Source organism: Gracilinanus agilis, chromosome 6 (assembly GCF_016433145.1).
Source record: "Gracilinanus agilis isolate LMUSP501 chromosome 6, AgileGrace, whole genome shotgun sequence".
Classification (NCBI taxonomy): Eukaryota; Metazoa; Chordata; class Mammalia; order Didelphimorphia; family Didelphidae; genus Gracilinanus; species Gracilinanus agilis.
In genome coordinates, this window is record NC_058135.1 from 273,756,416 (window position 1) to 273,768,279 (window position 11,864).

The window sequence follows — 11,864 nt, forward strand, 5'->3', positions numbered from 1 at the left end:
TTGAGAAGATAATATTGTCCTCTATAGTAATATAGAAGGCAGTGAAGTGAAAGTTTTATTGTAAAATGAAAACATTTACACCCTTAAAAATATCTACTGGCAAACCATATTCTGGTGTCTGGAAGGCAGTTGAAAATGTGAGATAGGAGGTCAGCAGATTTGACCAGGATAAGAAGATTAGAAAATCATTAACATAGAAAGGTAATTAAATCCTTGGGGATTTACGGGGTGGTCAAGTGAAGGAAGTAATGTAGGGGAGAAGAGGACAGTGCCCAGGACAGAAGGCTGAGGGGATCTATTTTTAGAGAATATACCTTGAAGCTGAATCTATAAAAACAGTCAGAGAATGATGAGTCATAGAGATAATAGGAAACCTAGGATTAGTATCCTGAAAACTTAGAGAGGAGAGTACCAAGTTGAAAGAGAGGGAACAATAGTGTCAAAAGCTTGAGGAAGGTAATGGAAGATGAAGACTGAGAAAAGTCCAGTGGATTGCAAATTAAAAAGCACTTTTTAAAATTGATACTTGAGATCTTTGAGATGTTTCCCATTTCACTTTTTTAGTTGTTTTTCTCTATGGTATAAACTTTGAGGACATACATACACACTTTCTTTGTCCCCTATTATTTCAATTTAAATTGTCTTTAATTAGATTACAAAGATACTGTCCAAATATATTGCTATTGGTTTTTTATCTGAGGCTATTTACTAGCAACATTTTTGGGGCCACCTCTGTCCTGGTTTGGCCCTCAATTCTCCATGGATCTGACTTTTATAAATTCTCTTTATTAGTTTATTTTATGAAAATCAATTAACACCATGAAACCTGAAGATGAGTATTTTATAAATCAATTTGGTCATCTGTTAATAAAAAAAAAAACAACTATTCTTGGAATACAGGTGGATAGTGCAAGGGATAGTGTATTGGACCTGGTATAAGGAGGGCTTCTCTTCTTTTCATGACCCTGGGCAAATTACTTAAATATATTTGTTTCATTTTCTTCATTTGTAAAATGAGCAGGAGAAGGAAATCTTAAACCCCTACACTATCTTTGTCCAGAAAAAAACTCTGAATGGGATCCTAACTGGAAAAACACTGAACAAAACAGGGAAGTTGAGAACACTAATCCTTTCTGACAAAGAGTGAGTTCTTGGTTGACAACTTGATTCAGGAGATTAAATTACCAGTATTGCAAGGGGAACTACATCTAGCTAGAGAAGATCAGAGAATGTTTACCTGGGTATAAACAGATGTGATAGCTTGAAAATGAGACTTTGACTGGAGAAGTATGTTCCAAATATAATTAATATAGAAGGATATAACTAAAAATATTATGGGTTTATTAACAGCCATATTGATAATTAAAAAGAACCACATGCCTGATAAGATCCAATTTGAATTGCCTGCATACCTTCCCCTTGGCTGCTTCCTAGGAAAAAAAGACCTTCCCAATCAAGTTCTGAGACTTTATACCTTTGTCTACATAATCACACTTCTTGCCCACCTGTATTACACAAGAGGAATCATGGGAAATGTAGTTTTCAAGTCCTCTAAACGTCCTTAGGAAGTTTATATCAGGGACCTCAAAATCAGTTCAAGGGTGCCTAAATTTCCAACATCACATCATCCCTAGAGAGTGGAGAGAGACTCGTCTCCTTGAATGTTCTTGTAAACATAACTTTTAAATTACAGAAATTTGGGGATAAAAAAAGAGGACAAAATCAATGAACCAATGATTGCTACCATCATTGACAAAAAGCCAATTAGGGGCAGTCCCCTTTGGCATAAGAGTGTACATTTAAAATAAATGCATTCAATTCCCCATATTTCAATCAACTGCACCCCAAAGTTCATTTGGATCTTCATGATCCAGTGAAGGTTCTTAAGGCATCTTCATGGTGCCTTCTCAAAACAGGTTCATTGTCTGGATTCTGGGGAGATGGCAAATTTCTTATCCTAAAATTACTCTCAAAAGAATTTAAACTTTACATTATAGATTATAAAACATACATTTCCTTCTGAGGAGAATTTTACATTTCCCCCTGAAATTACTCTCAAAAGAATCAAAATTTTACATTATAGATTATAATACAGACATTATAATTATAAAACTTATACACACCCCTGAGGAGAATCAATAACACACTCTCTAATGAAGAGGGTAACCCAGGTCAGCTAAGGATTCATGGCTGAGTCATGGGGTTGTATGAAATCAATTGGCAAAAGAAATAAAAAAATAAAATAAAAATAAAATCCAAATAAAAGAGAAAAAATTAACTTGTGAATGAAATGTAAAATGTCAAAGTCTTATGTGCAAAAAATATAAGGAAAAATAAACTTAAAACAGATCCTTGAATCAAGGCTAAATTTTACCAATTCTAATAGATTTGTTAACTATTTGAGAGTTAAAATAAAATCATAAACAGAATTAATCTAGCAGCCAAAACTTTATTAGCTTAAATGATCTAGTGTAACAGAAAAATCAATGTAAAACAACAAAATTAATTCACAAAACAACCACCAGCAAAATACAATAAGATACAGAGACTTTAAAAAGAACCCATGCAGTCTGAGGTTTTAAAATACACCTCTGGTCCAATTTAATTTCCTTCTAACTGAACTCTGCACTGAGCACAGTATGGATGACTCCATAAGGTTATATAATTCAAAGTCTTGATCAGGCCCAAATGGACAGCATATATAGACAAGATAATCACAAGGAAGGAAAAAAAAATCCCAGCACTGGAGTCTGCTAGGGTCCATTTGCTAACTCGGTTCCCTCCCCCAAAGCAGAGAATAGAAGCGAATTTGGGATAAGGACTGGAAAACCCACAGGTTGGGAATCCCACATGGCATAGTAAGCCATCACCAACATATACCACAATTTCTTCTGCCATTCCCCAATCAAAGGACATACTCTCATTTTCCAATTTTTTGCCAACACAAAGCACGGCTATAAATATTTTTGTACATGTCTTTTTCTTTATTATCACTTTGGGTTATAATCCAAGCAGTGCAATGGCTGGATGAAAAGGCAGATAGTCTTTTAAAGCCCTTTGAGTATAGTTCCAAATTGCCATCCAGAATGTTCAGATCAGATCACAACTCCACCAGCAATGCATTAATGTCCCAATTTTGCCACATCCTCTCCAAAATTCATTACTCTTCCTTGCTGTCATTTTAACCAATCTGCTAGGTGTGAGGTAATACCTCAGAGTTCTTTTGATTTGCATTTCTGTAATTATTAGAGATTTAGAACACTTTCTCATGTGCTTATTGATAGTTTTGATTTCTTTCTCTGAAAATTGCCTATTCGTGTCCCTTACACATTTATCAATTGGGAGATGGCTTGATTTTTTGTACAACTGACTTAGCTACTTGTATATTTGAGTGATTAGACTTTTATCTGAGTTTTTTGTTATGAACATTTTTCCCACTTTCTTGTTTCCCTTCTAATTTTGGTAGCATTAGTTTTCTCTATACAAAAACTTTTTAGTTTAATGTAGTCAAAATTATTTATTTTAATTTTTCAGATTTTTTTCTAACTCTTGCGTAGTTTTAAAATCTTTCCCTTTCCATAGATCTGACAAGTATACTATTCTGTGCTCATCCAATTTACCAATAGTTTCCTTCTTTATATTCAAGCCATTCACCCATTCTGAGTTTATCTTGGTATAGGATGTGAGATGTTGATCTAGGCCCAATCTCTCCCACATTGTTTTCCAATTTTCCTAGTAGTTTTTCTCAAATAATGGGTTTTTGTCCCAAAAGCTGGGTTCTTTGGGTTTATCATACATTGTCTTGCAGAGGTTGCTTACTCCTACTCTATTCCACTGATCCTCTCTTCTGTCTCTTTGCCAATACCATATTGTTTTGGTGACTACTGCTTTATAGTACAGTTTAATATCTGGTACTGCTAGGCTACCTTTCTTCATATTTTTTTTCATTATTTCCCTGGATATTCTTGGTCTTTTGTTCTTCCAAATGAACTTTCTTACAGTTTTTTTTTCTAATTCATTAAAAAAGTTTTTTTGGTAGTTTGATAGGTAGAGCACTAAATAGGTAAATTAATTTGGGTAGGATGGTCATTTTTATTATGTAAGCTTGTCCTACCCATAAGCAATCAATGTTTTTCCATTTGTTTAGATCCAGTTTTAAGTGGATCGAAAGAGTTCCGTAGTTGTATTCATATAATTCCTGTGTTTATCTCTGCAGATAGTTTCCTATGTATTTTATATTGTCTAAGGTGATTTTAAATGGAATTTCTCTTTCTAAGTCTTCCTGCTGTGATGTGTTGGAAATATACAGAAATGCTGATGATTTATTTGTGTTCATTTTGTATCCTGCAACTTTGCTAAAGTTGTTGATTATTTCAACTAACTTTTTAGTTGAATCTCTGGGATTTTTTAAGTAGACCATCATATCATCTGCAAAGAGTGAAAGCTCAGGCTCCTCATTACCTATTTTAATACTTCAATTTCTTTTTCTTCTCTAATTACTACTGCTAGTGTTTCCAGCATAATGTTAAATAATAGAGGTGACAATGGGTATCCTTTTTTCACTTCTGATCTTATTAGGAATGATTCTAATTTATCACCAAATGTTTGTTGATGGTTTTATATATATAAAATTTATTATTTTTAGGAAAGGCTCTTCTATTCTTAAACTTTCTAGTGTTTTCAGTAGGAATGGATGTTGTATTTTGTCAAAAGCTTTTTCAGCATCTATTGAGATAATCATGTGGTTTTTGTTGGTTTACTTGTTAATATGGTCAATTATGTGAATGGTTTTTCTAATGTTTAACCATCCTTGCATTCCTGGTATAAATCACACCTGATCACACTGAATAACCCTCTTGATCACTTGCTGGAGTCTTTTTGCTAGTATCCTGTTTAATATTTTTGCATCAATGTTCATTAGGGAGATTGGTCTGTAGTTTTCTTTCTCTGTTTTGACCTACCTGGCTTTGGGATCCATACCATATTTGTGTCATAGAAGGAGTTTGGTAGAACTTATTCTTTGATTATTATGTCAAATAGTTTGTATAGTATTGGAATTAGTTCTTTCAATGTTTGATAGAATTCACTTATGAATCCATCTGGTTCTGGGGATATTTTCTTAGGGAGTACTTTGATGGCTTGTTCAATTTCTTTTTCTCATCTGGAATTATTTAAGTATTCTATTTCTTCTGCTGTTAAACTAGATAATTTATATTTTTGTAAATATTTATCCATATCACCTAGATTGCTATAACTATTGCAATATCATTGGGCAAAATAGTTTTTAATGATTGCCTTGATTTCCTCTTCATTATAGGTGAGGTCTCCCTTTTCATCTTTGATACTGGTAATTTGGTTTCCTTCTTTACTTTTTTCATTAGATTGACCAGTACTTTGCCAATTTTATTTATTTTTTCAAAAAACCAGCTTCTAGTCTTATTTATTAATTCAATAGTTCTTTTACTTTCAATTTTATTGATTTCTCCTTTGATTTTTATAATTTCTAATTTAGTTTTTATCTGGGAATATTTAATTTGTTCCCTTTCTAGTTTTTTTGATTTGCATGCCCAATTCATTGATCTTTGCTTTCTCTAATTTGTTATTATATGCACTCAATGATATAAATTTCCCCCTGAGTACCACTTTAGCTGCATCCCACAGATTTTGGTAGGATGTCTCATCATTGTCATTCTCTTCAATGAAATTATTAGTTGTTTCTATGATTTCTTCTTTAATTACCTGACTTTGGAGAATTATATTATTTAATTTCCAATTAGTTTTTGGTTTGTCTGTCCATGTGTCTTTACTGATTATTATTTCTATTGCATTACGATCTAAAAATATTACATTTATTATTTCTGCTCTTTTGCATTTGTTTGCAATGTTTCTATGCCCTATCACATTGTCAATCTTTGTGAATGTCCCATGTGCAGTTGAAAAGAAGTTGTATTCCTTTTTGTCCCTATTAATTTTCTCCACATTATCTATTAACTCGAATTTTTTTCGAGGATTTCATTCACCTCTTATCTTTTTCTTATTTATTTTTTGGTTTGATTTATCTAGATCTGATAGAGGAATATTTAGATCTCCTACTAATGTGGTTTTACCTTCTATTTCCTCCTTGAGCTCTGCCAGTTTCTCCTTTAGAAATCTGGAAGGTATACCATTTGGTGCATACATGTTGAGTACTGTTATTTCCTCATTATCTATACTGCCTTTTATCAGGATGTAGTTACCTTCCCTATCTCTTTTAATCAGATCTATTTTTACTTTGGCTTTATCACAAATCGTGATTGCCACTCCTGCCTTCTTTTTCTCTGTTGAAGCCACAAAGATTTTACTCCAGCCCTTGACCTTAACCCTGTGTATGTCCACCTGCCTCATGTGTGTTTCTTGTAGACAACATATGGTAGGATTTTGTATAATAACCCACTCTATTTACTTCTGTTTTATAAGCGAGTTCATCACATTCACATTCAGAGTTATAATTATCAGTTGTGTATTCCCCAACATTTTAGTATATTCTCCTAGTTCTACCCCTTCCTATTACAATATTTCCTTTCAAACTGGTGGTTTGTTTTAAATCAATACTTTTCCCCTCCCTTGATTTATTTCCCTTTCCACCCCCTCCCTTTTTTATTCCCCTCTTATTATTTTTAGGTCTAATGAATTCTGTCCCCCCCCCCTTCCACTCCATTTAAGAACTCCCCCACCCACTGCCTCCCTTGGTTTGTCCCTTCTGACTTTATCCATAGGGTTAGATAGACTTTTATGTCCTAATTGATCTAGCTACTCTTCCCTCTCAGGATTAATTCCACTGAGAGTAAGGTTTAAATATTTACTTTTATGCTCTCTTCCTCTCCTTCTTATGATAGTATTCCTCCCCTCTCCTTCCCATGATCTCTTTATGTGGTATAGATTATTGTATTTATCTTATTCCTTCAAGTTAGTCTTGGTGCCATCTTCTATTCCCCCCACACACTTTCCCCCCCAATATCTTCTTAGACAATTTAGTACTCCTACTTCTCCTTATTACTAATTCTTTTAATTACTATAATAGTGAGTATACTTTTTTAGAATTACACATAATATTTCTCCATATAGAAATACAAATAATATGATCTCATTGAAGACCTTGATAAAGGCAATTTAAAGGTCAGAGTTGTCTTTCTTTCCTCTCTCTTATTTACCTTTTCATGTTTCTCTTTGTTTTTGTGGTTGGATATCAAACTTTCTATTTAGTCCTGGTCTTTTTGTGCAAATGCTTAGAAATCTTCTATCTTGTTGAATGTCCATACTTTCCCCTGGAAGTGTATAATTAATTTTGATGAGTAGGTGATCCTTTGTTGTAGACCCAATTCTCTTGCCTTTCTGAATATCATGTTCCAAGCCTTGTGTTCTTGTAGTGTGAAGGCTGCCAGATCCTGTGTAATCCTGATTGGTGTTCCTTGATATATGAATTGTCTCTTTCTGGGTTCTTGTAATATTTTCTCCTTAACTTGGAAGCTTTTGAATTTGGCTATTATATTCCTGGCTCCTGTCTTCTGAGGATTTAGTGTAGAGGGTGATCTATGGATTCTTTCAATGTCTATTTTGGCTTCTTATTCGAGGACATTGGGGCAGTTTTGTTGGATAATTTCTTGTAATACACTATCTAGGTTTCTATTTGTCTCTAATTTTTCTGGAAGATCAATAATTCTCAAGCTGTCTCTTCTAGACCTGTTTTCTTGGTCTATTAACTTCTCATTGAGATATTTCATGTTTCCTTCTATTTTGTCAGTCATTCAACTTTGCTTCATTATTTTGTCTTGTGAGATCATTGGCTTCTAATAGCCTAATTCTAGCCTTTAGAGGCTGGTTTTCAGCTATAATCTTTTAGTTTTTCTTTTCAGTCTTGTCTATCTAGTTCTTCAAGTCTTCCAGCTGATCACTTCTGGTCTTCAATTTGCTTATCAATTCATTTGATTTCTTAGCCTCACTTTCCATTTGTGAAATTCTGCCTTTTAAACTGTTATTTTCTTGCCAGATCTCTTTCATCTTTCTCATGATCTCAGATTTGAATTCTTCAAGATCTTGTGAACCATTTCCATTTTTTTGTGAAGGTTTAGATGTCTTTAATTGTTTGTCCTTATCTGTATTCTGTTTTTTTGGTAGACATTATTAAGTGTTAGTTTTTTTCTTGGTCTTCTTGTTTATTTCTTGGGCCTTGCTTGGCATCATTATGTTTTTATCTGCCAAAAGTCTGAGTAAGGCAATCTTATTCTCTTTGTATTGAGTTAGGGATCAGTTTTTCTCTGAGGCTACTTTGTGAGTCTCCTGGCTTCTCTGAGGACCCTACTTGGGTCTCTGGTCTAGCTGTTTTCAGGGTCAAGCTCCCATGTTCCTAGCCAGCTTCTGAGAGCCCAGAACTTGGCCCATGTTTGCTCCTAAACCTGAGGTTTTCTCGTGAGTCTGAGCATGCTGGGCACTGTTGCTGCCTCTCTCAGCCCCACTCCTGTGTCCACGGTCTGAGTTTTCCAGCTTCCTGGGGTCTCTGGTCTAGCTGCTTTTAGGGTCAAGCCCCTGTGGTCCTAGCCAGTTTTCCAGAGCTGAGAACTTGGCCCATGTTTGCTCCACCACCTGAGGTTTTCCTCTCAGTCTGATTTCACTGGGCACTGCTGTTGCCTCTCTCAGAACCACTCCCATGTCCTAGGTCTGAGGTTTCCAGCCACCTGGGTTCTCAGGTCTTACTGCTCCCAGGGGCAAGCTTCTAGTGGTGCCAGTTAGCTGCCAAGGAGCTAGATTTTTTGCTCCCACTTTCTCTAATTCTGGAGCACAGTTTCTGCCTCTGGTACTGTGGGTGTGGTGGGGGAGGATTGATCTGCTCACATTTTGATGGGAACTATTTTCCCCCCTAATAGCATGGAAATGCCCAAATCCCATGTACCTTCAATACTGAGCCCTATTGTGGGGTCCCTTCTTTCTTCTGGATTTAGTATTTTTTACCCTTTGGAGGTATGCTATATTAGTTGGTAAGGAGAGAAAGTCTCCCTGTTTCTACTCTGCCACCATCTTAACCAGGTCAGGTTTTAGAAGAACCAGATGGATTACTCATGGTGGGGGAAGGTAGCTAGAGAAGCTTTCTTCAGGTTAAAAGTCATTAATATCTATGAGGAAACACCCCTGGGAAAGTCACAGGTGCATGCAATGAGAAAGAAGGTTTTTTTTTCTTTTGTATACTTCCCAAATCTTTCCCAAAGCTGGGGCAGGTGGCAGGAGTCTCAGGAGTTGGCAACAGAGGCATCAGCAGCATTAGGCATGGCACTGGCATTCCAGTGGAGCATCAGCTATCCCAGGGGATCAGAATGGCTTAGCAGGAGCTGGGATAGGTACTGGGAACCTACCAGGACTGGCATTGGGTGGGGGGGGAGTCAGAAGCCAGAAGCAGCTTCTTCCCAAGGGAAGAATCAGGCTGGAGAGACTCAAACTGGCTGAAGCAACTTCCAAGGTAATGTGGATAATGATTGGCAGGCAAAAACAAACTGTTGCTATCAGGAAAAACATGGTATTCAAAGTCACTTTCCCCTTTCCCTGAAAGCAGCCATGTGGCTGGGGAGAACAGGAAGAAGAGAAAAAACAAAACCAAAAATTTACTCCTACTTGAAGGTTGCTCAAAAGAACTGAACAGAATGGCCAAAAATAGCACAAGAGCAGGTCTGAGACTATGGAGAGAATCAGGAGGTGTCTCAGAGTTCCTTCTGTGGGGGAAGGGTAGAAAATCATGGCAGGAATTTCATGGCTTTTTATGCTATCAGAAAAAATTGAGAATTACATCCCTTCATTGCTTGCAATAACTGTTAAAATATAATATAGAAAGATATAATTTAAAATATTATGGGTTTATTAACAGCCATATTGATAATTAAAAAGAACCATGTGCCTGCTAAGATATAACTCAAATTGCCAGCATACCTTCCCCTTGGCTGCTTCCTAGGAAAGAGAGTGTCCCAATCAAGTTGTGAGACTTTATGCCTTTGTCTACATAATCACACTTCCTGCCCACCTGTATTACACAAGAGGAATCATGGGAAATGTGTTTTAAAGTCCTCTAAACTTCCAAAGGAAGTTTATATCAGGGACCTCAAAATCAGTGCAAGTGTCCCCAAATTTCCAATATCAAAAGTAAAATGAAGTTAATAGGGTAAGGGATTTGTATTACACAACCCTAAGGAAATTCCACATTTTCAGCTTAGAATAATGACTGTTCTTTAAAGATTCATTTAGATGCTTTGGAATTTTTCATGATTTACCAAATATGGAAATTAAAATTAAGAAAGTAATTATCTCTTCAGAATCAATTAATCCTGCTCCTTACTTTCAGGAATATTTCACTCAACTGCCTTTGATGTCCTAAAATGGTCCTTCCAGTTGAAACTTTTTAAGTCTCTATGCCTATATAGGTATTTGTTGAGTTTGAACTTCAGGGTGATAGAGGCCTTGCATCTTTTCGACCTTTCAATGAGCACAAGTCCTGGGAATCTGGTTATCAAACCTGATCAGAAGAAAAGGACTGACTGATGGATATCCCAGAGAGAGAAAGGCTGAAGTATGTATCATCCAAGAGTTTGGATATTTAAAATAGAACATATACAGCATAAAAATGGGACTGAATAAATTAAACAAAACAAAGGTGCTCACTAGAAGCACAATTGCTTGAGTTGCTTTTGTTTCAGGAGATATTTTTATGGATCGGTTTTTATTATGAATATGAGTGACATTCCTCCTGTGTCTGTATAGTATAACAACCATGTAGACACTAAAACAACTCATGAGACACAGAAAGAAAGAGTCATGGACACATGTAAGTATTCTAATTTTTAAGTTATCCTTGTTATTCATATCTAGGATCCTATATCCAGAGATGCATCCATAATTACTATCTGTGCTATTTTGGGGGTTAATTTGGCAGAAAAATATAATCACATCTAAAAGCAGATTGAATACCCAACAAAGAAAAAGGCACGGAATGATGCTTTTTGGTGCTCTGATTTTGAGCTGTGCCCATCTGGAGTTGTTGGAACTAATGGTGATGGCCTGGAAGGCACTCAAGAGGCAGGTGCTACCTAGGGAGAGACCTCGGCCCATTGTCTGTATATATGTTATGACTCTAATTCCTAGCTCTTCCAGTAAACATTTCACCCTCAAAATCCTTGATGCACTGGTTATTCCCCCAAAGAGAAGCAATATGGCATTGGAAAAGGCCAAATGGATGATAATTAGGTCTACAGGTCTCATCCTATGGGTAATGAAGAAATTATAGATATTTAGGAATAGAATGATATAGTTCCCTAGAAATCCAACTGCAGTTACTTGCAGATATATTATTCCCAGAATTTCATTATAAGTCAGCATTCCTTAGCTGTGTGGTGAAAATTATTTGCTCTCAAATTCAGTGTGACTTACAGAGAAACACAGGACATTATCCTTACTATTTACTAAAATATTCTCATTGAATTTCAATTACCTTCTTATCTCCAATATGACCCCAAATTTTCTGCAACAGAAAATAGTACTTTCCTACTGAATTCCAAAATTCTTTTCTTGGGTAAATTAATTTTTATTTCTTCTTTCCCAATGTTTGAAGAAACATGGCTATATAGGTGGTTTAATGGAGATTGTGATGAGTCAGCCAGACTTAAGTTGAAATCCTTTCTAATTCATTGAAAATGGCTCTATGACTCTGAGGAAGTCACTTAAATCCATATACCTCATTTTCTTCATCTGTAAAAATAATATGGAGATGAAAATAGCAAACCACTCAAAAGTTTTTTACAAGAAAACTAATAATTGCATGCTAAAAAATTGTAAAGGACTCTGAGATCAAA

The 11,864-nt window shown here is 35.6% G+C and overlaps 1 protein-coding gene across 1 annotated transcript; it reads right to left on the minus strand.

Annotated features, from left to right (window-relative positions):
• Positions 1 to 10,494: 10,494 nt before the first annotated feature.
• On the minus strand, positions 10,495 to 11,391 carry LOC123251671 (vomeronasal type-1 receptor 4-like). Its single transcript, XM_044680979.1, has one exon. The coding sequence runs from the start codon at positions 11,389 to 11,391 to the stop codon at positions 10,495 to 10,497; it is 897 nt and encodes a 298-aa protein (XP_044536914.1).
• Between the last annotated feature and the right edge of the window lie 473 nt (positions 11,392 to 11,864).

What these genes read in the sequence shown, in the direction of transcription:
- LOC123251671 (XM_044680979.1), bottom strand. Translation starts at nt 11,391, where the DNA reads ATGCTGACTTATAATGAAATTCTGGGAATAATATATCTGCAAGTAACT.